Source organism: Pelmatolapia mariae, linkage group LG3_W (assembly GCF_036321145.2).
Source record: "Pelmatolapia mariae isolate MD_Pm_ZW linkage group LG3_W, Pm_UMD_F_2, whole genome shotgun sequence".
Classification (NCBI taxonomy): Eukaryota; Metazoa; Chordata; class Actinopteri; order Cichliformes; family Cichlidae; genus Pelmatolapia; species Pelmatolapia mariae.
Window position 1 is genome coordinate 54,330,745 of NC_086229.1, and position 24,307 is coordinate 54,355,051.

The 24,307-nt window shown below is 37.9% G+C and overlaps 3 protein-coding genes and 1 long non-coding RNA gene across 7 annotated transcripts; 2 read left to right on the forward strand and 2 right to left on the reverse strand.

The window, feature by feature from the left end:
* The first annotated feature begins 2,686 nt into the window (after positions 1-2,686).
* LOC134617107 (sterile alpha motif domain-containing protein 3-like) lies at positions 2,687-5,659 on the forward strand. Its single transcript, XM_063462295.1, has 4 exons — positions 2,687-3,511; positions 3,782-3,934; positions 4,107-4,199; positions 4,818-5,659. The coding sequence occupies exons 1-4, from the start codon at positions 2,948-2,950 to the stop codon at positions 5,133-5,135; spliced, it is 1,128 nt and encodes a 375-aa protein (XP_063318365.1). The 5' UTR covers positions 2,687-2,947; the 3' UTR covers positions 5,136-5,659.
* A 2,552-nt stretch (positions 5,660-8,211) lies between these two features.
* Positions 8,212-9,828, forward strand: LOC134617116 (uncharacterized). The gene is made up of 4 exons (XR_010091498.1): positions 8,212-8,285; positions 9,114-9,165; positions 9,334-9,397; positions 9,790-9,828. It is a non-coding gene; the product is annotated as an uncharacterized LOC134617116 (long non-coding RNA).
* Positions 9,829-13,120: 3,292 nt separating this feature from the next.
* On the reverse strand, positions 13,121-16,054 carry LOC134624664 (CD276 antigen-like). 2 transcript variants are annotated; one of them, XM_063469688.1, is made up of 5 exons: positions 15,892-16,054; positions 14,570-14,947; positions 14,379-14,456; positions 14,179-14,288; positions 13,121-14,095 (listed from the first exon to the last, which is right to left on the reverse strand). In XM_063469688.1, the coding sequence occupies exons 1-5, from the start codon at positions 15,986-15,988 to the stop codon at positions 14,048-14,050; spliced, it is 711 nt and encodes a 236-aa protein (XP_063325758.1). In that variant the 5' UTR covers positions 15,989-16,054; the 3' UTR covers positions 13,121-14,047. The 2 variants fall into 2 exon arrangements, with proteins under 2 accessions (XP_063325758.1, XP_063325757.1); XM_063469687.1 differs by having other exon boundaries at positions 14,179-14,291.
* An 858-nt stretch (positions 16,055-16,912) lies between these two features.
* Positions 16,913-23,858, reverse strand: LOC134624665 (butyrophilin subfamily 3 member A2-like). 3 transcript variants are annotated; one of them, XM_063469692.1, is made up of 5 exons: positions 23,431-23,858; positions 19,068-19,445; positions 18,852-18,929; positions 18,655-18,764; positions 16,913-18,568 (listed from the first exon to the last, which is right to left on the reverse strand). In XM_063469692.1, the coding sequence occupies exons 1-5, from the start codon at positions 23,459-23,461 to the stop codon at positions 18,521-18,523; spliced, it is 645 nt and encodes a 214-aa protein (XP_063325762.1). In that variant the 5' UTR covers positions 23,462-23,858; the 3' UTR covers positions 16,913-18,520. The 3 variants fall into 3 exon arrangements, with proteins under 3 accessions (XP_063325762.1, XP_063325761.1, XP_063325759.1); XM_063469691.1 differs by lacking the exon at positions 23,431-23,858 and adding an exon at positions 20,407-20,609 and having other exon boundaries at positions 18,655-18,761; XM_063469689.1 differs by lacking the exon at positions 23,431-23,858 and adding an exon at positions 20,407-20,609.
* Positions 23,859-24,307: the final 449 nt, after the last annotated feature.

The following is a 24,307-nucleotide window of genomic DNA, read 5'->3' on the forward strand; positions in this document are numbered from 1 at the left end:
AACTACAAAAAGGAGAGCAGCATATGTGAATAAAAACTTTACAGAGGTTAAACCAGTAGAGTACCTTATTGAAAGAGGAAAAAAATGTAGTGCTGTATATGTACCTTTGCATCCAATGCTACAGAAGATGTTGAGTAGGGCAGACATTTTGGATAAAGCTCTTTCCATCCAAAAGCATGTGCAACATGAGTACAGTTCATACAGAGATGGTACATACTGTAATGAAAATGACCTCCTTAAAGGGGATGAATTCAAAATCGCTGTTGGACTATATACAGATGATTTTGAAGTGTCCAACCCTTTGGGAACATCTAGAAAGAAACACAAAATGAGTGCAGTGTATTGGGTGATAGCTAATGTCCCATCAAAGTACAGATCCACACTCCACTCCATCCAGCTTGCTGTCTTGTGTAAAGCCTCTTATGTGAAAGAATTTGGCTATGCAAAAATTCTCCACCCACTCATTCAAGATCTAGCTTCTTTGGAGCAACATGGTGTCTATGTTGAGAAGTTGGGAGAATGTGTTAAAGGGACAGTTGTATATGTGGCTGCAGATAACCTGGCTGCTCATTCTCTGGCAGGATTCTTCGAAAGCTTTACGGTGGACAGATTCTGCAGGTTCTGCATGGCAACAAGGGACGAGATGCAAGCCAAAGAGGTAAATTCAGGTGCTTTTGAACCCCGCACTATTGATGCTCACAATCAGCAGGTGCAGGAGGTAAAGCAGGATCCTACTAAGGCAAAACAATATGGTGTTAAAGGAGAGTGTGTACTGACTGATGGTCTGGAGCATTTTCACGTTGTCCATGGGTATCCCCCCGACATCCTCCATGACCTTTTGGAAGGGATTGTTCCTGTTGAGCTATCACTCTGCATTTCAAACATGATTTCTAAAAAATATTTTACCATAGACACACTGAACTATGCTATAAAAGCTTTTGAATATGCCTTTGATGACAAAACTGACCAGCCTCAGCCAATTTCCCACAGCTTCTCTACCAAAGGGACCATTGGTGGCAATGGCCATGAGAACTGGGCTCTACTTAGGCTGCTCCCACTTATCATTGGCCATAAAGTCCCTGAGGGAGACGATGCATGGAACATTTTACTGCTCCTAAAAGAGATTGTTGAGTTGGCTGTTGCAACAAAGCACACTGAAGAGTCAGTACATTTCCTTGACTGCAAAGTGTCAGAACACAGAGAATTGTTGCAAACAACATTCCCAGATTTTAGATTACGGCCAAAACATCACTACCTCGAGCATTACCCCGAGCTGATCAAAGCATTTGGTCCCCTTTCAGACGTTTGGACAATGCGATTTGAGGGGAAACACAAATTCTTCAAACGGGTCATACGTAATGCCCACAACTTCAAAAATGTAGCTCTGACATTGGCTGTTAAGCATCAGAAAATGATGGCTTACTATTTGGACACAAGTTCATTTTTCAGGCCATCAGTTGAAATGGACAAGGTCACTACAGCATCAATCAGATCTTATCCTGAGGATGTCCAACAGGTTTTCTGCCGGAAAGTTCCTCAGCTTACATCAGTGCTTGTTGCATCATCAGTCTCTGTAGATGGAGTTACATATCGTTCTGGCATGATAGTCTCTGTTGGTTCATGCGCTGGGCTACCTTCATTTAGGCAGATCAAACAGATAGTGGCACTCAACACCGAGATCCTGTTTATTTGTAATGAGATGACTGCTTGGTACCACGAGCATCTGAGGTCTTTTGAACTCATCTGTGACAGCAGGAACCCCTCTCTGTGTGTGGTGCAGCTGAAAGATCTAAATGATGTGTTCCCTCTTCCAGCATACACATATGGTCAACATTTAGTAGTGACCCTCAAGCGTCATATTATATGCTAAAAAGCAAAAGTGTGGTTTCTGCAATCAGTCTAGACTGTAAGGTTTTTTGTCTAATTTTAGAGCTCATGATGAAATATATAATAATACAGTCTGAGAAGGGTTTTATATTTTTTCATAAATGTCTGACTATTTTAGTAAATGTTTTTCTTGTACATTTGAGTAGGGGGGCTTCTATAGAAATAGACTAAAAAATGGAATTACCACTTAAATCTCAGGATAAATCATAATTTTCTTATCTTACATAGAACACCAAGACAAACAACAAAGTCATGTACCACACAGACACAAGCAACACCAACAAAAACAACACACATTTATTGGATGTACAACTTCAATCTCATGGACATCCATAGTTTTTTCCCCCTCTGGATAGTACTCATAACTTGTTTCTGTGTTGGTGATAGTTCAGCTTGTTCAGTGTTTTCCAAAGCCCAGTATGATGCTCTCAAATATTTTGACTTGAAATCATAAACACTTCTATCATTTAAGTTATCTTAATTATTTTCATAGTGATGTTTCTTCTGAAGGAAAAAAAAGTGTACTGAATTTAGGCAACAAATGCATTAATCAACTATTTTTGTGATGCACATAGTGATTGTTTAGCCGTTAAATTCCTTTTTTTATATGTAAAGTTATATTCTAATTGTTGTTTCTATTTCCAAGATGACTGCAAACCAGAAAATGACCATGAGAGTCATTCTAACAGAGGCAGATATAAGGAAAGTCATCCTACATTCAAGGCCTTCTACAGTAAAAGACTTGATAACCAAGCTTCGAGAGTCACTGGGACTTCAATACAACTTCAGTCTCCAATTCCAAGACCCTGAATTCAATAATGAACTATGTAATCTAACAGATCTTCAAGAACTTCCAGAAAAACCAACCATTAAAGTCCTGCCTGTCTTTGACCTGGTGCCTGTCTCATCTGATGACGTCTTTAGCGACACAAGTACTGCAGATACAGAGATACTCTCACATTCACCTCAGGATCGACGTGAACCATGGCCAGAATTTTTTGACATTCCAACATTTTCTGTTGATGTGGAGTATAGACTGAGGCAAGCAGATTTGCTGTTTATGAGTGAAGGAACACACCTTAAGGTCTCAAAAGAGCTGAAACATGAGATACTAGAGAGACTGGCAGAAAGCATGTATAGCTACACAGCATACCCAACTGCTGCTCAGTTTGAAAGTGTTGCAACAGCACTGATAAACAAACACCCCTGTCTCCAGGAGCGAGGCTCTGTCACTCGCTGTTGTGGTTGGAAAAATAGTCTAAAGCATAAAATGGGAAATTATAGAACAAAGCGCAGGCAATCAGGATGCCTTGATGTTGCAGTAAATGCCGGTAAGCGGGGAAGGCATTCATCAGATGGACAACCAGCAAACAAGCGGATAAAAAAGGCAAAGAAAGGTGAAATCAACTACTTGCCCAACTTTCCGGATGGATTTGATCAAGCTGCCCTGGAAGAGGCCCGTAAGGACTTGGCTGATGAAATGCAGAAGAGAACCCCAAATGGACTTCTTGTAAAACAAAAGATGGATCAGACTTTTGCTTTGAGAAGAAAAGAGGTTGTGGACTCTGAACCCCCCATAAACATGATGGTGAAACGCTGGCCTGCCCTCTTCACAGAAGATCAGGTATGTTCACAAAAGCAAAGATAACTAATAACTATCTGTGTTTTATATAATGTGCCTAGATGTCGATTTCTTTTGACCCCTTTAAGGAAAACATGGATGACTTTAATGTGGAGCATGTCGTTTATACATAGAAACATCAAAACTTAAAATTCCACAAAAATGACATTCATGGCTGTTTCTCCAGCTCTACTTTGCAGATGGCTTGTCTTGTACAGGTTGGTTATGTTAAGTGCTTTTTTTTTACTCTCTCTCTCTTTCTGTATTTTTCAGGTGTTCATGGAGTTCAGCAGGATTGTGGGCAAGAACCTCAAGCAGGAATTTTATGAGAACATCGATCGGCACAGTCCTCGTTTCCTTGAGTTATTTCGTTCCAAGAGAGGGAATGTTGGACAGTTGTTGACTCAGATTTCACAACAGACCAATGTAAGTTCATACAAATTATGTTTAGTATTGTTCTTTACAGGTTTTACAAACATCATAGTCCCAGTCTATAGTTTGTGTAATTCAGTTTATTGTTGATCAGTAGCTTTCTTACTGATAAGTTATTTTGTTTTATTTTAGTCGTCTAATTTGTTATTCTGTTTCATTCCCAAAGACTACTGACCCAACTGCAATCCGGACACAGGTGCTCAGAGGGCTTCCAATCATCCTGGGGGACAATCCTTCAACCTTCTTCAAAGCAGGCTTTGTAAGTACACTCTTGTGTTCTTTTAGCCAAACGTCTCCTGGCACAGCTTCACCCACATGCAAGGTGCACAGAGAAGGTCAAGAGTTGATTGGACAGACGCCTGCAGTAAATAAAACGCTTTGAGGTTATAGGAAACAATAATCAACCTGGAAATGCACAAAATATATTTGGAAAAAAGAACAAAAGAAAAATAATATGAAAAATAAAATATCAAAAGGAATGCAAAGAAAGAATGTCTAAGTATAAAAGGAAGTAATTAACACAATTAGAATGGAATTAGAACCGGATCAAGTCTGAAAAATCACTTATACTGATCCAGTTCAAATTGCTTTTGACCCAATTAAATTGAAGGTACCACCCCTACATTTTGATTGGTGTATCGACGTTCCTTCCTATATTATGCTGCATATTTAAACGCTGGTTGGTTGGTTGTTGTTTTTTGTTTCAATAACCCTGTCAATCTACTTATGAAGATTGTTTTATAGCACTTCCAAGTGTTCCCGAAGCCTCTATTCCACTCTTTTCTTTTACATTTCACTATGACACTCTCATGGTATCATGATTGAAGTTTATTTTTGTAACGAGTATTCTAATGATTATGTACTTTTGTTTTACAAGGAATCAGATGCTGATTTTTTCCGTGACCTTGACATCGGGATTCTTCTCACTGAGCGTGAAGAGGCTGTGCTCACATCTGCCCAGCATCCAAGTCCAACCTTGTTGAAAATTATCATTGAGGGAGAAGTCGTGATGGAAAACATCCAAGATCTGCCTAAAGCAATGTGCATTCTGTTTGGACTCACGTATGCACTCCATCTTAACTATCCTAAAAGTATGAAGCTGACCTTTCTGTTCATCCAACAGATTTTGCTCTCATTAGGCCACACTGACCTAAAGCCAAAGATACAATCTTTGAAAAATCAGCTTACAATGTAAAGTGATGTCATCTCTACTGTGACATGTTTGTTTTTTTTCCTCACCTTTTTGGTTCTGTAAAACAGCCCAACAAAAAGGCACAAAACGCAGAAACAGACACATTCAGCACCCAGTCAGAACAGTCCCATACAACACCTACAAACAAAAAACACTACACATAAACTTCTATACACACAAACACACACACACACACACTTAGATGCTTTAGAAGTGAGCAGAAGCATGTGACGTGAAAGTAAAAATTGAAGAGTTGTACCTGAAAGACAGACATTGTTTAAGTTGTTGCATCATAAGTCTTTGTAGATGGAGTTGGATATTGTTCTAATTAGAAAGTCTTTGTTAGTATGTCTGTTGACCTGCCTTAATGTAGGCAGATGGTGCAGATCCTGTTTGTAACAGGGAATTTTTGGGAATTCTGTTTTTTGTTGGTTGTTACATTCACCTACCACACAACACACACACATTCAACTACCACACAAACACACACACATTCAACTACCACACAAACACACACACATTCAACTACCACACAAACACACACACATTCAACTACCACACAGACAAATTAACATTGGCTTTGTTGTGGCTTTTTCTTAAAAATAAAATGCATTGGAGCATTTGAAGATTTTGTTTTTTTTCCTATCCAACTTCATTGTAACAATGTTTTTTATAATTCATAAAAAAGTTATTTTGTTAGAGGAAAATACAATCTAATTTTTTTAGTAAGTACCAGTAACAAGTAATATCTTGTTATTCAATAATTCTGACTACACAAAAAAATATGAATATGAAAATTCATGTTATATTAATACAGCTAAAAGTATTTAGTTTCAGCTTGTGTAAAAACGTAGTATTCCATGTTAATAAAACTAAAAATATTTAGTTTTAGCTTGTGTAAAAACTTAACATTCCATGTTAGTTAAACTAAACCTATTTAGTTTCAGCTTGTGTAAAAACGTAGTATTCCATGTTAATAAAACTAAAAATATTTAGTTTCAGCTTGTGTAAAAACTTATGATTCCAAGTTGGTCAAACTAAACCTATTTAGTTTCAGCTTGTGTAAAAACTTAACATTCCATGTTAGTTAAACTAAACGTATTTAGTTTCAGCTTGTGTAAAAACTAAAGTGGTATAAGGCAACGGGTTTCCTCGCAATTTGCGAGTAAAGTCAACTAATTCGGGTTAAGAGTGTACCCTTCCAAATATCATCAGGGGTGGACCGTAAAGTGCTGCGTAGACAGTAGCAGAAACCTGACGACATGGTTTCGTCAGGTGGAGGTGGAGGGGAGCTCCCCCAGACCAGGCAGATCTGAGGGTTTCACTGTGCCATTATGTTATTGTCAGTGTGTATTATGTTTGTTTGTTTGTTTGTTTGTTTTTGTGCATCTTTTTTGTTGTTGCTGTTTTTGTTTTTTCATGTGGATGACTGTCATAATTACAAAACTTTCAATTTAAAAAAAAAAGTGTGAAACATCTCCTGTTGTCAGGCCTGCAGGTATCAGGCTGTTATTCTCATTTATCTCATAGTGGACAGAAATTATTTTTTGGAGTGGCACAAAAATTTGTGTGGCATCAGATTTGATTCAGAGCAGCTGATTGTTCTGTAAATAATTTGAAATGTTTATTTAAAAAATCGCCTTGGCTGCGTTTTTAGATAAACAGCTGCAAAAAATTGTTGTTTGCAAAACTCAGTAAGTTTTTTGAAGAAGTAACTATATAATTAATTGCCCAACATTGGTCATTGTATACTGTATTTTACAGACAGAGAGTTACAGGACTCTCTCCCAGACCACAGACTCATAACACAAGTCAACTTTATTAAAAAAATAAGAAAGTTGTGTTTTCAGAATTGGATTTTAGCTTATTTTTACTTTCAGTAGTGTTAACATGGCAGCTGTGGCTACAACTGTAGCTTGCCTCCATCAGTGTGTGAATGTGAGAGTGAATGAATAGTGGAATTGTAAAGCGCTTTGAGGGCCCCGAAAAGCGCTATATAAATGCAATCCATTATTATTATTATTAACATACTACACAGATCATGAACTTTTTTTTTTCATTGTAAGTGGGCTAAAGCAGTTAATTAAAAGTAGTCTAACATAAATGTAAATGCTCTAATTTGTCCAAGGAACCGCTAAGGGAGTTTGTGTGTTCGCTCAGACACATGAAAAATTAGAGGGAACATTGGTAACGAGTCTTTAAAAAATGCTCTTGTGTATTATAAGGTAAACTCTGCCTTATTCTCATACATTTTACAACCTGCCCTAATATGGGCACACCAAAATAATTAAATTATAGGCAAACAATTAAATTGTGCTTTTCACCACTTAGTAATGAAACCTGTCAGTCAAGCTGACAGATCTGTTTCATTTCCTACTGCAGGATTTCTTCATCATGTATAAAAATTAAGATGCACTTTTGAAACAGCATTTTTTGTCTTTTTAAATAAATTAGTTACTTAAAGTCAAACAGCTTTCCTCTGACAGTGGATTTTTTCAGTAATCATACATGTAAGTAACGATGGATTAATTAAGGACTGATAATGGAATTTATTTATTAAATAATTATTCCAACAGTAAAATAAAACCTGAGTCATAGTTTCATCGAACTTTTTTTTGTGTTTCTTTATAAAGTTTATAAACATTAAATGTATTATAATTTAAAGCTCAGTGTATGAGGAACTAAAACCTGGTAAATATCATGTGCTAAATCCACGTTGTAATCGCTGTTATCCTGGGCAGTTTGCAGTTGGCAAAGTGAACATCAGCTAATAAACACCATCAATTAATTACACTGTAAAATGTAATATTCTGTTTAATTAAAAATATTAAATAGGCTGAACTCAATTTTTATCAATTTGTTATTAGAACTCAATTTAAATAAGTTACCAGTACTTTTTATGCAAAAACGCTGATAAACTCAATTAATTTGAGTTGTCTTAACTTAGAAAAACTAAGTAAGCTGGAAGTTTTGCTTCTCAGTGCGGAAGGATGAAAGATGTGTTTTGAAAATGTCACGTCCTCCTCCCTCTCGGATCAGTCCGCATGTTCATAGCGCATTTTTTATGTAATATGTTGATCAAACCTGGAGAAGCGTCAGCTCAAGATATTATTGTTGTCATTGCTGTGGATCTTTACCTGATACACTGACTTGGTGAGTAAATGTTTACTCTTATTCAAACTGATTTTGTGGCTTCTCTTAGTTTAGCACCAGGTTTATAGTCTTGCTAGCTAGTTAGTGTTAGCCTAGCATTGCTGCTGCCGCTGGGCTCATGTTACTTAAAAATTAACACCACAGCCTTAAAAACCTTACATAAAACTATGTGGTGAAATTTTCTGTTGATCGTTTGAAATAAATAAGTGAGATAAGAGCCCAGACAAAATTCTTTGGGAGGTGCAGCCGTTAGGGGTGGGGTAGGTGTGGGGGGTGGATGACAGAGCTCTCCGAAAACGTGGAAGCACTTTTGCAAATATGTAATATTTTGATAAATTAAGTAGATATTTGAGCATTACACAGCTACATTCTTGCCTGAAAATATCTTTAAAGGTTATTTTGTGACCCAGAAAGGGTAGTCTGGTGAAAAGGAGGATCGCATTTGTCGGTGGTGGTTGTCGGAGCCTGTGTGTACTTGTAAGCGCGGCAATGGCGGAGGAGCGCCGCTGAAAAACTTATTACTTTTTCTGGGTCACAAAATAAACTTTTAAGATATTTTCAGGCGAGAATGTAGCTGTGTAAAGTTCAAATATCTGCTCGATTTATCAAGACATCACATATTTGCAAAAATGCTCCGACGTTTTCAGAGACGTCCATTTTTTTCATGCTTTGTGGCAGCTTTTGAACACCTGTGGCATCTATTAATGCCAAATCTAGCCTTTATTTAACAACATAAGCAAACTCTATGTTACAGTGATTGCACAGCCATTAAGGATCAAATCAATGTTCTGTTTTTTCTCCCTCTGCTTGCTTCTTACTGTCTTTGAGGCCGATCGGGACCAGCACTCCTGTTGTTGGACAGAAAGACATCAACTCAGTGGTAAGTGTTTTGGTTTTCCAATATATTAGCAACTGTCAGTGACATTTATATTAATCAGGCTGAACTTTAATCATACTTTAGATCAGCCTGTTTTACTTATTGTTTTATTTGTGCTTTGGTTTGGGGAAGTTGTTTCTTTACTGATCTTTTCCTGTCTTCTGTTATTAGACTTGAGATATGACTGCACTATGCTGTTGCTGGTGACTCCGGTTAATTCTACAAGACATGCTGTGTAAGTAAACAAACAACAACAGTTTGGTCTGCATTTCTTGAAAGATCACATCCCCCAAACTTAGTTTAGAGGATCTACACTGTATATAGTGAAGTCTGCAAGTTTTCTAACAGCAAAATTTGTTTTGTGCCCAAATCATTTTGCACATCATTAGAATGAAAGTTATTGGCCATGTTTGCATAGCCCTTTTTAAAATGATGCTTTCATGACATTATTGCGTGGTGGTCACGGCTATCCAGACTGACAATTTGGGACATTGAATGTCATCTCTCCGGTGGGGAGGGAGCCTGAGATTGTCTAAATTGGAGTCTGTTCTATACCAAAAGCAGAAAAAAATGTTTTAAGAAAGCAATTAAGTTCATGTTCCAAAAAATATGATTGTTTGCTTGCAGGACACCAGGAGAGATGAGTCCTCCGTCACAGATGGTGTGGTCAGGGAAGATGGTCGCCTGCAGGTTCAAGCTCATTGCATCTCCAAACCACATCCACTGCCACTGTACTTAAGGGAAGTTAAAGACTTTCTTCTGCACCTACATTTGGATCACCTCGATCCATGATAGTCATTCAGGCAGTAATGCCTGGACTGGAAACAAGCCATCCTTAAAATAATACAACATTCCAGCTCCTGTGTTGGAATGAAAAACAAATGTGTTGTTTAAATTAGAGACTGCACTTGTGACAGAACAACAAATATTTTATTTTGATTATATAAGTAATGTAAGTACAAAACAAACTTGTGGTAGGCCTAAACTTATTTTCAGAATAATTACATCTGAGACTTTGTTTCATTGTAAGATTATAACAGTGATGGCAATATAATTGTTTGTTGTTCAAGAGAACAGTGTCCAGTATGCTGGCTGTTATACTTTGTTGTGTTTGAAAATAAAAGTTGGGCTCATTTTAACATCATTACAAAAAAAGTTGTTAATTATTTTTAATCATATTCAGGTTACCACAAATTGTTTTTTCATTTAGTTGAACTTGAAATGTTTGTCAGTAGGTAAACAATTAGTATTGTACAGTCAGAAATATCAAGTTATTCTTAATACTGCAGACTTGCAATGTATAAGTTGTCCTAACAGTCATCTTAAGTAAGCTTTACTTAGTTTTTTTGAGGCAACGAGTTTCCATAATTTTTTTTAATTCTGGAAACTAACAAGGCTGTACAGTGTACTCAAAATGAGTAAGTTGCCCTAACTTGGTCATCTTACATAAACTTGATCCAATTTTTTTGAGTTCTGGGAACAAATGAGCTTGTACAGAGTACTCAAAATAAATAAGTTATTCTAATTTAGTCATTTTTAGCTAAGCTTTACTCAATTTTTTTGAGGCAACGAGTTTCCATAATTTTTGGGAGTTCTGGGAACTAATTAGATTTTACAGTGTAATTCATTTATTTTTTAAATGTGGTTCCACAATTTTATCTAAAATACAAGAAAGATCTAAAAAAACCAAAAACAAATTACAAAGCAGGATCTGAAGACCTTCACTCAGTCTGTTCTTTTCCACATTAAGTGCTGTGTAGAGAATGTGACAGTGACAAAAACCATCCGGGTTTTCTCATAACCAAAAACCTTGGATGACGAGTGAAGTCCAGGCTCTGATCAGATCTCATATGAGCTTCAGGCTGAGGAACAGCTCTCTACAACACCAGCAGAGCCAACGTGAGGAGAGGCATCAAACTGACCAAGGAGGCCTACAGGAGGAGGATAGAGGGCTTCCTTACTAATAACAACCCATGACAAGAATCTTGTGTTAACAGCATGGGACCATCAACACCAGTGACAAAGGTCATTGGTTTTAAAGTATTTTTAGACGGCCTGTAGCACAACCACCATAACCTTGTGACCCACATGATGAAAGAAGACAAATTAAAGTATGACAACTGTAACCTTTTGAATTATTAGATAAAGAGTTTATTTGAGCATAGATTTGAAAATAAAACCTTAAAAATGTGACAATTGAAAATCTAAATGAATATTTATTTGAAATTGAGTAAGTATCCAATAAGAGGATGACCATCTTTTAACTTCATGGTGAAGAATATTTTCAGATAGTATTATTTACATCTACCTTTCATGACTTATTGTTTGTTTTTCTTAAATGTGTAACAGGAAATGATTAAATAAAGGGTCTGGTTTTGAAGAATGACCCTTCAGTTCATGCCAGGCCGAAAAGACCATTAAGAAATATTTCAAGGTCCGACCACCATCGACTGAACCTTGGTAATTAGGTTAAAGTATGATTCATATGCAGAAGAGGAATTTATGGTGATTGTTGATGTAAAATTGCATCGTCATGACATGTGACAGCTATGACACTGCAGTGTGACACCTCAGGCACCGAGGTTTTAAATGACTATAAAGGAAGTACAACAACACTTGTGGTCTCTTTAGATAGTATTGACTTTCAACTCTGCAAGTGAATTTATTTTACATTTATTTTACTGTCATTTGAACACTGAGATTGGGGAGCTTACTCGAGTCCCTGAAAGAGAACACTGGACATGTATCACATGCGTCATACTGAGTCACTGGTGAGTCAATGTGGAAATTAGAGGAAGTGATGTTTGTGTTTCTTCAGTTCAGTCTCGTGTTTCAGATCACTTGGTAAAACCATAAAGTCAGCTGACTACAGAGGCGGGGGTTTGTGGATTTTTTTAAATGATAAATGTGGAAGTAAATGTAAATCTGAAGCAACTGAAGTGCAGCTTTAATGCAAAACACATATCACATAACTGTTGGGAGTTACAGACATTTTCATGCTGAGTCATTCTGTCTTCCTTGCTGTCACTTGGGATTTTCATTTGTCCAGTAGAGCAGGAAATCTGCTTTCTTCATCTTTTTGATTCTGGGTGGAGCAGGTGGATGTTTTCTCCTCTCTGTGTAGAAACCAGAGAGTCGGGAGCAGAGAGGTCCTTGAAGCTGCAGATCAGACTGTAAAGAGGAATGTTGAGGAGGAAGAGGCTGATGTGTTGTGATGATGTGACTGCATGTTGTCTGAGGTGCTCGCAGTATAAATGTGGGAGTAGAAGGAAGGACGAGAGCAACCTGATGTGAGCAGAGAGGAAGCTGCAGGTCAGCACTGCTGTGTTTTACTACATGTTACTGATCTGAGGGAAGAACTTCAGCATTTTCATGAGAACCAGTGTTCAGTATAAAAATATAAAAATCAGCGTCACAGTTAATGTAGTGACATTAAATGTGTCGATTCTGTGTTTGGACGACTTCACAGTCGTCTGACTAAGTAGAAGTGGAAAGTTTCCTTCTTGTTTTTTTGAAGGAGATGAACTTTGAGCTCTACTGGTCAGATTTAAACCAACATGGATCAAACCCAGTCTGACATAAAGCAGCAGAAAAAAAGACTGACTGGAGGTTTGATAACATCAGGTGTGTCATCAAACCTGTGACACAAACAGCTTTTCTGCAGGTCAGCCAGCAGATGGCAGCGTTCTCTTAAACACAAGCTGCATTTGAACTGTATGCACTATGTTGATGATTGACGTCAGGTTTATAACATGCAAACAATAAACAAAGTAAAGGCTCCATTAATATAGGTTCTCATTGTCAAATGTAACCATGTTACGAGGTAAACAGTGACTTAACATCAAATAGAGGCAAAAAAGAAAACACCACATTAGTGTCTAAACTTTTTACTTTCACACTCATATTTGCAGACGACTTCACACATTCACATATATCACTGTAACTTTACACTCACTGCAGTAACAAATACATCCATCCAAAATTCTTAAATATAAATATTCTCATAAATAAATATCTGAGGTAATAAAAAAATTAAAGACCCTGAGCTGGCTAAAAGCTGCAGACACATCAGTGTGAGTTTAACTGCGAACCAAAAGAGCGACGGTCATGTGACAGAGCAGGAAAAAAGAAGAGTTGGACACAAATATCCTCTAATTTTAGCTCCGTAACTGCAGCAGAAACTACAGTCAGGATGATTTCTGTCAGTCTGCACAAAGTTTGTAGCTTTAAATGACAAAAAGAGAAAGTTAAGCTTGAGCTCTGTATCAGGATCAAACTGCTTTTTTCAATAAATAACTAGAAACAACCTAAACATTGAGTCCTGGCCAGCAGGAAGTTTCAATTAAATTTAATTAATTAACTGTGGCTTTAAAAATGAAAACCAATAAATATAAGGTGCTCACAGTGCTGTCATATAAAACTAGCTTTCATAAATAAACACTTACAGCATCACAATAAGTGACTCTGTTTAAATTACAGCTGCATTAAACATCATTCACAGCAGGTCATTAACACAGTGCAGTAAAGTAATCAGCTTATAACCTGTTTTTGTAACTTCGTGTCTCCAACACAGTTTTCAGATGATGGTTTATTTCCATCTTTCCACCCGAGCTGTGTCACAAATGTTCATGGAAATTTCCTTTAATGCTGTGAAATCCTTGCAGCCCTGCTATTTGGGAATAATTCACTTCAGTCCAGAACAGTGATGATGAGGGAGGATCATTTCTTTTACGACATTTTCTTTGTGTGAAAATGAGCTCGATAAATAAACTGGACGAGGCTCGAGTCTTCAGCTGGCGTCAAAGTTCAAAGTGTGTTGTTTGCTGAAGCAGAGTAGAAAAGCAGTATAGAAGAACCAGTCCATTTATTCCTTTGAGCAAGGCAGCTAGACTGGTAGTGGTTGTTTTTCTGTCTTATCGTTCTCTGGATGCTTCTGTTGAAAAAAAGTAGAATAATGAATCAGTCTGATGACACAAGAAGCAACAACATGTTTGTGTTTGTTTGTTTGTTTCTTACTTTTAGTGTCTGGTGAAAAATGTGTCTTGAGAAATATGCAGCAAAACCAGCGAGAGCCAAAACTAATATTAAGGTGACGACAACGATGACCACAGCGACCCTGGATCGACCTGCTGATGTAGAAAAGACAAGAAGGTCACCACAAATACACAAAACCCCAAACAGGGATGATGCAGAGTAAAGTTGGACTGTTTTCTCACCATTTGTTGGAGTCGTGTCCTGAGGATCTGGAGTTTGCAGCGGCGTCTCTGTCGTTGAGGTTTTAGCAAAGTTTGAATCTAAAAGACAAAACAGTCCAAATTGGTTATTAAAATTAGGCTGAAAGTTTGTATCAGGGACAAAACAACTTTGAATTTGGAACCACAAACATCACCAAAACAAATCTTCTCACCGACTACAAGTTCAACAACAGCAGCTTTCCCTCTGCTCCGCAGCTTGGGGATGAAGCATCGGTATCTGCCGTTGTCTTCCTCCGACACGTTCAGGATCTTCAGTGAAATGTTCCCGTGTTTCATGTCGTCCATGAACAGCTCCGTCCTCCTGAAGTACGAGGCCATCTTCATGTCGGGGACCTCCTTCCTGTCCCTGTACAGGTGAACGTACTCCACTCGGCTCAGCCGGTCCGACGGGTCGGGCTTCAGGTCGGGTTTGGACCACTCCACCGTCAGACCCTGGACATCGAACGTGGGCGCCAGGTGACACGGCAGGATGACATCATCACCCGGAGCGGCGATGATTGGAAGATTTGAACCAATCACCAGAACCTCACCTGGAAACAGATGGGAAATTAAACTTCCTGAACTCCCACAGACCCCTGTAGAGTTACACACTGAAGATCATTAAGAGCCCCATGAGTCTCTGTACTGTTATTTAAGTGTTTCTCACATACGTCACAACATGTTAAAAAACACCAACCAAAGAGGATTTCAGACATAATCAGTGATGGCTGTTGTTCTGACTGACTGACCCTTGTGTGTGCCGTCTGTGGCCCTGAAATTCTAACATTTTAGAATTAAGTTTTACATGCTGAAAGTAATCAAGTTGATTTAATTTGCCATCTTTTGTTTCATTACTATCATACAAGGTTTCTGCTTTTCACTTATTCATGTTGATCTTCTGATGATTTACTTGGAGCCATTTCTTTAACCTGAACTCCAAATAAAGAAAAAAAAAAACCCACACACAACAGGTCCGATTCAATAACCTGAACTAATTTTACTGATTTTATTTAAAAATGTAAACTACAAATCCAGAGGAAACTACAAAACACGTACAAACACCTGATTGACCTGACAGTTTGACCTCATTCCTGATGGAGTCGTGGCGGCGGCTTGTCAAACTAACGTATTTTCAATAAAAGCAAAAAGCGTTTGTGAAAACATGTGAGGTCAACAGCAGCATGTGTGCTGACCGAATCTGTGTCATTCCGGATCAATAACCAGTCTTTTAGTTTCGGATCACCGGATGTTGTGTTTTTGTAATTCTGCTGTCTTTCTCCCCTCTAAGCTGAGAGCAGCCGCTTCACACAGTCAGAACCTGCCTGACAGTATACTCGTTTTGAGCTTCTAGTAACTTACTGACAGCTGTCACGCTTTTAGTGGCGGACAACACAACACAGCTGATAATAGTCAATTCAGATTATTCACATTGCTTAGTATGTGATTAAAATTCAGTGTAATCTACACTAACATGCAGCTGGAAACATCTGTTTACCTTGTACGGGAGTCCAGACGGACAAAGCCGAGCACATGAGAAAAGTCCAGAGTGACAAAAGGGAAGAGTCCTTAAAGTAGAAGTTGTTCAGAGACATGATCGATGATTAAAAATTCCGTTTTCTGACTGAAGCGAGTGTTTTTGGAAATCTGCAGTCCGATCAGTCTCTGACTGCTTCGTTCAGAATGAATGAGCTGTGAGGCTCACTCGCTCTTTATTTAGGAGCTGAGTTAACTCCACCCAGATCGCGTGGGTGGGGTTAACTCAGCCCCAGAGCGCTATGAAGTCCCATGACGTGATGACATAAGGGAACTCCCACTGTGACGCTTGCGTGCCTGTCGTGCTTTAACGCATCACCTAAATTACTTTGTGCTTGGATTATTTCTATAGAAACTTCGAGTCTCAGTTCGTAATTAATTCTGCTCGGTCTCACTTTCTGTTCAGTTTGAAGACTCAGTCATGTTATAATGTGTCTGACTGATAACAAATAAAAACAAGCTAACCTGTCAGGTGAAGTAAGCGACTCTGAACGTTCATAATGCAGAAACATGAAAAGCATTAATGACACAACCAAAACGTGCTGTGTCATCAATGACTCAGCAGTATGTAGTACAACATCCAGAGACTAACTGTATATTTACAACTGTTTAATCAATCCAATATTCTGTTAGCTAAAGAAGGTAACTTTGATCATTTATCTGTGAGATCAAACCTGCAGCAAAGCAGCAGCAAAGATTCAGCGCTGTTTAAAATGATGTGATGATGTAACATCCTCCACCTGCCAGTATAAATGCTCAGACATGTCAGTCCAGAGAACAATGGAAGCTCTGCTGGTTACACTGGTGCTGGGAGCACTGTCCTATCTGTATTAGTCAATACAGATATTTTATTTGTATACACCATGTACAGCTATCACATTACTGCTAATAATAACCATAATCAGAGTCATAATAATACATCTGTATTTATAAATAACAGACTAAAGACAAGTAATGATATATAAATGATGAAGTAATCACGTTTTAATTTATGCTTAATAGCATGGCATTTATATAAAGTGCTAAAATTATATTTAACATATCAAAAAGAAAATCAGAACTCACACCTCTGGGTTTCTGTGCCAGTAATTAAATGGATGAATTCCCAATGACATGGATTAGCTCCACAGAAGCTCCAACAACACGAACATCCTGTTTCTGCAGCTGTTTACAGTTTGCGCTTGACTGAAAGCAGATGACATGTGCTAGCAACAGCAAAGTTCAACGGGAATGAAGTCTCGCTTTCACTTCCTCTTCTAGCACACGCGTTTAGCACAGAATGGGTGTAGCTCTGCTGAGAACTAATCTCAGTGCAGCGGCCTGGACAATCCTGGATTATTATAGTGAAATCAACTTCAGTGGGTTTTTACTGTAACACAAGCACTGGTTTTCCTAAATCTTGTCTCTGACATTTGCCTTCTATACAACAATAAGTGATAATAATCAAAAGAAATTAAACTAGCACTGAAACTAACAAAAATGAAATGTTTTTAAACAATAAAAACAAACTTGAAATAAGAAAATTTGCTCTGGAAATACAAAACCCTGGAATAAAAAATATTAGTGTCTAAAGGTGTTTGAACTTTTTACTTTCACACTCGTATTTGCAGAAGACTTCACACATTCACATATATCACTGTAACTTTACACTCACTGCAGACCCAAATACATCCATCCAGAGACAACAACACACACATGTGCAACAATATGCTTATAAATAAATATCTGAGGTCAGATAAGAACATGACCCTGAGCTGGCTAACAGCTGCAGACACATCAGTCTGAGTTTAACTGTGAACCAAAGGAGCGACGGTCATGTGACAGAGCAGGAATAAAGAAGAGTTGGATACAAACATCCTCTGATTTTAACTGTAACTGCAGCAGAAACTACAGTCAGGAGGATTCCTGTCAGTCTGCACAATGTTTGTAGCTTTAAATGACAAAAAGTAAAGCTGGAGCTCTGTATCAGGATCATTCTGCTTTTTTCAATAAATAAATAGAAACAGCCTGAACATCGAGTCCTGACCAGGAGGAAGTTTCAATTACATTTAATAAATTAACTGTGGATTTTAAAATAATAAAAAAATAAATATCTGAAGTTTCAATCACTTCCTATAAGATGCTGACAGTGTTGTCACATAAAACTAGCTTTCATATAAAAATAAGTGACTTTGTTTAAATTACAGCTGCATTAAACATCATTCACAGCAGGTCTTTAACACAGTGCAGTAAAGTAATCAGCTTATAACCTGTTTTTGTAACTTCTTCTGTGTCTCCAACACAGTTTTCAGGGTTTTTTTTTTTTTTCCATCTTTCCAACTGAGCTGTGTCACCAATGTTCATGGAAATTCCCTTTAATTCTGTGAAAACCTTCCAGCCCTGCTGTTGGGAATGATTCACTCCAGTCCAGCACAGCGATGATCAGAGAGGATCATTTTTTTTTAATCTTTGTGCGAATTTGAGCTCGATAAATAAACTGGACGAGGCTTGACTCTTCAGCTGGGGTCAAAGTTCAAAGTGTCTTGTTTGCTCAAGCAGAGTAGAAAAGCAGTATAGAAGAACCAGTCCATTTATTCCTTTGAGCAAGGCAGCTAGACTGGTAGTGGTTGTTTTTGTGCCTCATCGTCCTCTGGATGCTTCTGTCGAAAGAAGTAGAATAATGAGTCAGTCTGACAGGACAAGAAGCAACAACATGTTTGTGTTTGTTTGTTTATTTGTTTCTTACTCTTAGTTTCTGAAAAATGTGTCTGGAGAAATATGCAGCAAATCCAGCGAGAGCCAGAACTAATAATAAGGTGATGACAACGATGACCACAGCGACCCTGGATCGACCTGCTGATGTAGAAAAGACAAGAAGGTCACCACAAATACACAAAACCCCAAACAGGGATGATGCAGAGTAAAGTTGGACTGTTTTCTCACCATTTGTTGGAGTCGCGTCCTGAGGATCTGGAGTTTGCAGCGACGTCTCTGTCGTTGAGGTTGTAGCAAAGTTTGGATCTAAAAGACAAAACAGTCAAAATCTGTTATTAAAATGAGGCTGAAAGTTTGTATCAGGGGACAAAAATAAAAAAAAAAATAATACACAAATCAGAGTCTTTCAATTTGGAATCACAATATCAAAACAAATCTTCTCACCGACTACAAGTTCAACAACAGCAGCTTTCACTCGGCTCTGCAGCTTGGGGATGAAGCATCGGTATCTGCCGTTGTCTTCCTCCGACACGTTCAGGATCTTCAGTGAAATGTTCCCGTGTTTCATGTCGTCCATGAACAGCTCCGTCCTCCTGAAGTACGAGGCCATCTTCATGTCGGGGACCTCCTTCCTGTCCCTGTACAGGTGAACGTACTCCACTCGGCTCAGCCGGTCCGACGGGTCGGGCTTCAGGTCGGGTTTGGACCACTCCACCGTCAGACCCTGGACATCGAACGTGGGCGCCAGGTGACACGGCAGGATGACATCATCACCCGGAGCGGCGATGATTGGAAGATTTGAACCAATCACCAGAACCTCACCTGGAAACAGGCAGAAAATTAATTCTCCTGAACTCCTACAGACCCCTGTAGAGTTACACACTGAAGACCTGAAGATCATTAAGAGCCCCATGAGTCTCTGTTATGTTATTTAAGTGTTTCTTCATATACGTCACAACATGTTAAAATCACCAAACAGGGAGGATTATAATCAGTGTGAAGTTGTTGTCAATGATGACTGTTTGTTGTTCTGTTACAGACTGACTGACCCTCGTGTGTGCCGTCTGTGGTCCTGAAATTCTAACATTTAAGTTTTACATGCTGAAAGTAAACAAGTTGATTTAATTTGCCATCTTTTGTTTCATTACTATCATACAGAGTATCTGCTTTTCACTTATTCATGTTGATCTTCTGATGATTTACTTGTTGATGCTGTTTCTTTCACCTCGCTGCTCCAAATAAAGAAAAATATAAAAATAAATTTATTGATTTATTTAAAAATGTAAACTACAAATCCAGAGGAAACTACAAAACACGCACAAACACCTGATTAGACGAACGAGTCACGTGGGCAGTTTGACCTAATTCCTGATGGAGACGTGACGGCTGCTTATCAAACTAACGTGTTTTCAATAAAATCAAAGTGCGTTTGTGAAAACATGTGAGGTCAACAGCAGCATGTGTGCGGACTGAATCTGCGTCATTCCGGATCAATAATCAGTCTTTTAGTTTCGGCTCATCGGATGTTGTGTTTTTGTAACTGTGTTTTTCCCCTCTAAACTGAGAGCAGTCGCTTCACAGTCAGAACCTGCCTGACAATATACTCGTTCTAAGCTTCGTCTGGTTTTAAAGTAACTCACTGACAGCTGTCACGCTGTTAGTGACGGACAACACAGCACAGCTGATAATAGTCAATTCAGCTTATTCACATCCGCCAGTATGTGATTAAAATTCACTGTAATCTACACTAACATGCAGCTGGTAGCTGGAAAAATCCGTTTACCTTGTGCAGGAGTCCAGACGGACAAAGCCGAGCACAGGAGAAAAGTCCAGAGTGAGAAAGAGGAAGAGTCCTTAAAGTAGAAGTTGTTCAGAGACATGATAGATGATTAAAAGTTCCGTTTTCTGAGTGAAGTGAGTTTTTTGGAAAGCTACAGTCCGATCGGTCCCTGCCTGCTTCGCTCTGAATGAATGAGCTGCGAGGATCACTCGCTCTTGTATAAAACACTCCGCCTACTGAAATCTGGGTGGGGTTAACTCAGCCCTAGAGTGTTAGTCCCATGACGTGATGACGTAAGGGAAATCTCACTGTGACGCTTGCGTGCCTGTCGTGCTTTAACGCATCACAAAAATTACTTTGTATTTGGATCATTTCTATAGAAACTCCGCGTCTCAGTTTGTAACCAATTCTGCTCGGTCTCACTTTCTGTTCAGTTTGAAGACTCAGACATTATGTGTCTGACTGATAACAAATAAAAACAAGCTAAGCTGTCAGGTGAAGTAAGTGACTCTGAACTTTCATAATGGAGAAACATGAAAGTCACGTTGACACAACAAAAACGTGCTGTGTCATTAATGACTCAGCAGTATGTAGCACAGCATCCAGAGACTAACTTGGATATACGACAGTTTAATCAGTCCAATAATCTGTTAGATACAGAAGGTGACAGTCACACCACCTCAAACTGAAGTCTTTGATCATTTTTTTGATCATCATCATCTGTGAGATCAAACCTGCAGCAAAGCAGCAGCAAAGATTCAGCGCTGTTTAAAATGTTGTGATGGTGTAACATCCTCCACCTGCCAGTATAAATGCTCAGACATGTCAGTACAGAGAACAATGGAAGCTCTGCTGATTACACTGATGCTGGGAGCACTGCACTCCTCCTTATATGCTATTAGTCAATACAGACATTTTATTTGTATACACCATGTACAGCTATCACATCACTGCTAATAATAACCATAATCACAGTCATAATAATATATGTATTTATAAATAATAGACTAAAGAGAAGTAATGATATATAAATGATGAATTAAGCACGTTTTAATTTATCCTTAATAGCATGGCATTTATTTAAAGTGCTAAAATAATATTTAATATATCTAAAAAAAAATTAGGACTCATACCTTTGAGTTTTTGTGCCATTAGTTAAATAGATAAATTCCCAATAACAAAACCAATTAGCTCAACAGAAGCTCCAGCAATATGAACATCCTGTTTCTGCAGCTGTTTACAGTCTGCACTTGACTGGAAGCAGATGATGTATGCTAATGACAGCAAAGTTTGACGGGAATAAACTCTCGCTTTCACTTCTTCTTACAGCAAACGTGTTTCCCACTGAATGGGTGTAGCAACCACTACTTTTGGCCACTGCCTCTACTGAGAATTAATGTCACCACAGGCAGACTGGACAATCCAAGATTATTATAGTGAAATCAACTTCAGTGGGTTTTTACTGTAACACATGCACTGGTTTACCTAAATCTTGTCTCTGACATTTGCGCTCTATACAACAATAAGTGATAATAATTAAAAGAAATAAAACTACCACTGAAACGAATAAAAATGAAAAGTTTTAAACAATAAAAAAGTTGAAATAAGAAAATTTGCTCTGGAAATAAAAAACTCTGAAATAGAAAGAACTAATTCAGAAAAAATCGTTTTATTATAACTTTTCCCTGGAGCAGAGCTGACAGCGCTGCCTCTGCTGAACTGTAAATCCTGCTTAAGACAACACGTGGCATCAGTTTGTATAAAATAAGTAAACATGCTTCTTTTTTCATCAGTTCAGCAGTTTTTTCTAACAGGAACTTAATTTAAAAGATTTAAAAGAGGAAGCAGTCAACAACATCCGAAACCATTAAGTCACGTATGGTTTATTGGTGGAAGTTTGACAAAAAGCCTTGCAACTTATGATGAAACTATGATTCTTAGACGTGTGGGACGTATTATTGTCATATAGGATGTATAGTATAATGATTTAAAATATTATGTCTCATTTGACCTCTGACCTCTCCTTGAGGTCAGACTGATCTGAAGGTCCCTTCAGTATTTAATATTGAATAATGTTACATTTTTAGATCACTTTAAGAAATTCTGTCATTAAAAAAAGTGCAGTTCATCGCTCCTCTTTGATCACGTGACAACCTGAGCTCAGGGAAACTGTTCATTTACTGAGATCAGCAGCAGACTGTCAGAGGCTGAGGTTTAGTAAATATGTGAAATAATAACTCTGCTCTGTAGAGCGTCTGCAGCGTGTTGGTCCACAGGCTCTAACTTGTGAACGATGCAAAGAATGATGGTCAGATTATTAAGTATGAGTATTTATAGATGTTATGTTTTTTATGAATCTCCTGATACTCTGGTTCATGTTTTAAAGAATGTACTATCACATGACATCATGTCCTGTTTTACATGAAAACATTACAGCTTCATGATAATTTAAATATATTTGATCAAACATGAAAATGGGAAAAAAAAACATTCAGTTATAATTTATTCTATGACCGTGTAAAACCATTACAGCTGTTACACTCTGTCATCACTGCTGTATCATAACAAAGCCTTATAATTATCATCCATAATAATCAGTATTAATTAAGCATTAACAGTTAGAACACAAAACAAAAATGGCAGTTCAGGTGGATCACATGAGCTCTGCTTTGATTTCAGTCTTACTGCCCTCCAAAGTGTTTCTAACCACCAGTCAGATTTTTATCTTCATGCAGCGCTTTAATCTGAACACTCAGATCCAATTTAAAACAACTGATGAACCTAAGAAGCACGTTTTCAAAGAGGAAGCTGGAGAACACACAAACTCCACACAGAAAGAGTCCAGCTGGGATTTTAACCAGCAACCTTTTTGCTGTGAGGCAACAAGCTGACCACTAAATCAACATATGGACCATCATGGTGACTATTTTCTGATTTTACTTTTCAGTAAAGTAAAAGAAACAATAAAATCAGCTTTGTTTTATCTTTTGTTTTATTTAAATTAATAATACATATGATTTGACTTACAGTTGATGTTTTCACTGAGCTGAATACGCATGCAGTGGATTTTGATATCCCTGAAACACACATGTACAAAAACTACAGACACAGAACTTTCATTCAGTGCAACAACAAACAGGCATTAATAAACAATATACAACAATGACAATGAAACACAAGTGATATCATGAATCACTGATGGCACAACAAAGTTTATACAGACGAGCAAAAGTCAGTCTGATTGCTCAAGCAGCAACAACATACTTACTCTCACTTTTAGTTTCTGATGAAGGCAGTGAAAGAAATATGCAGAAAACCAGCGACAGCCAAAACAGATGATAGATAATGACAACCAGAGACCCTGCAATGATCTGCTGATGTAGAAAAGAAGTTCACCACAAACACACAAAACACCCCTCCCAAAAAAATGATGCAGAGAAAAATTGGACTGTTTTCTCAACTTAATTTCTTCTTTATGGAAAAAAAAAAAAAAAAAAAAAGTAACATTTGACCTACTTTCATTGGTTAATTCTGACCAATTGTAAGAGACCATTTCACACTGGTGGACCGCTCTGCTGAGCAAACTTTGAGCCAAGAAGAAACCTAACTTTATACTACTGTGGATGCTGTTTGTTATAACACTGACATGATGTGTGAGTCTAGTTTTGGTTATAGTGAACCTGCCTCCTGTTTATGAGATATTTGTAGCAGAAGTGAGATGGAATAAAAAATAAAAAAAAAGGAAAAGAAAAAAAATATTTGGCATGAAAATTAAGTGTTTTTCTAACATTTTAGCAGCATAAATCTATTCTTTATGGCAGCTCAGTATGTGACTAATGGGCTAAAGTCAGGTTGACGTTACTTCTTGCAGCAAATAAAGTTTTCTGCTGAAAGTGGAACAAAC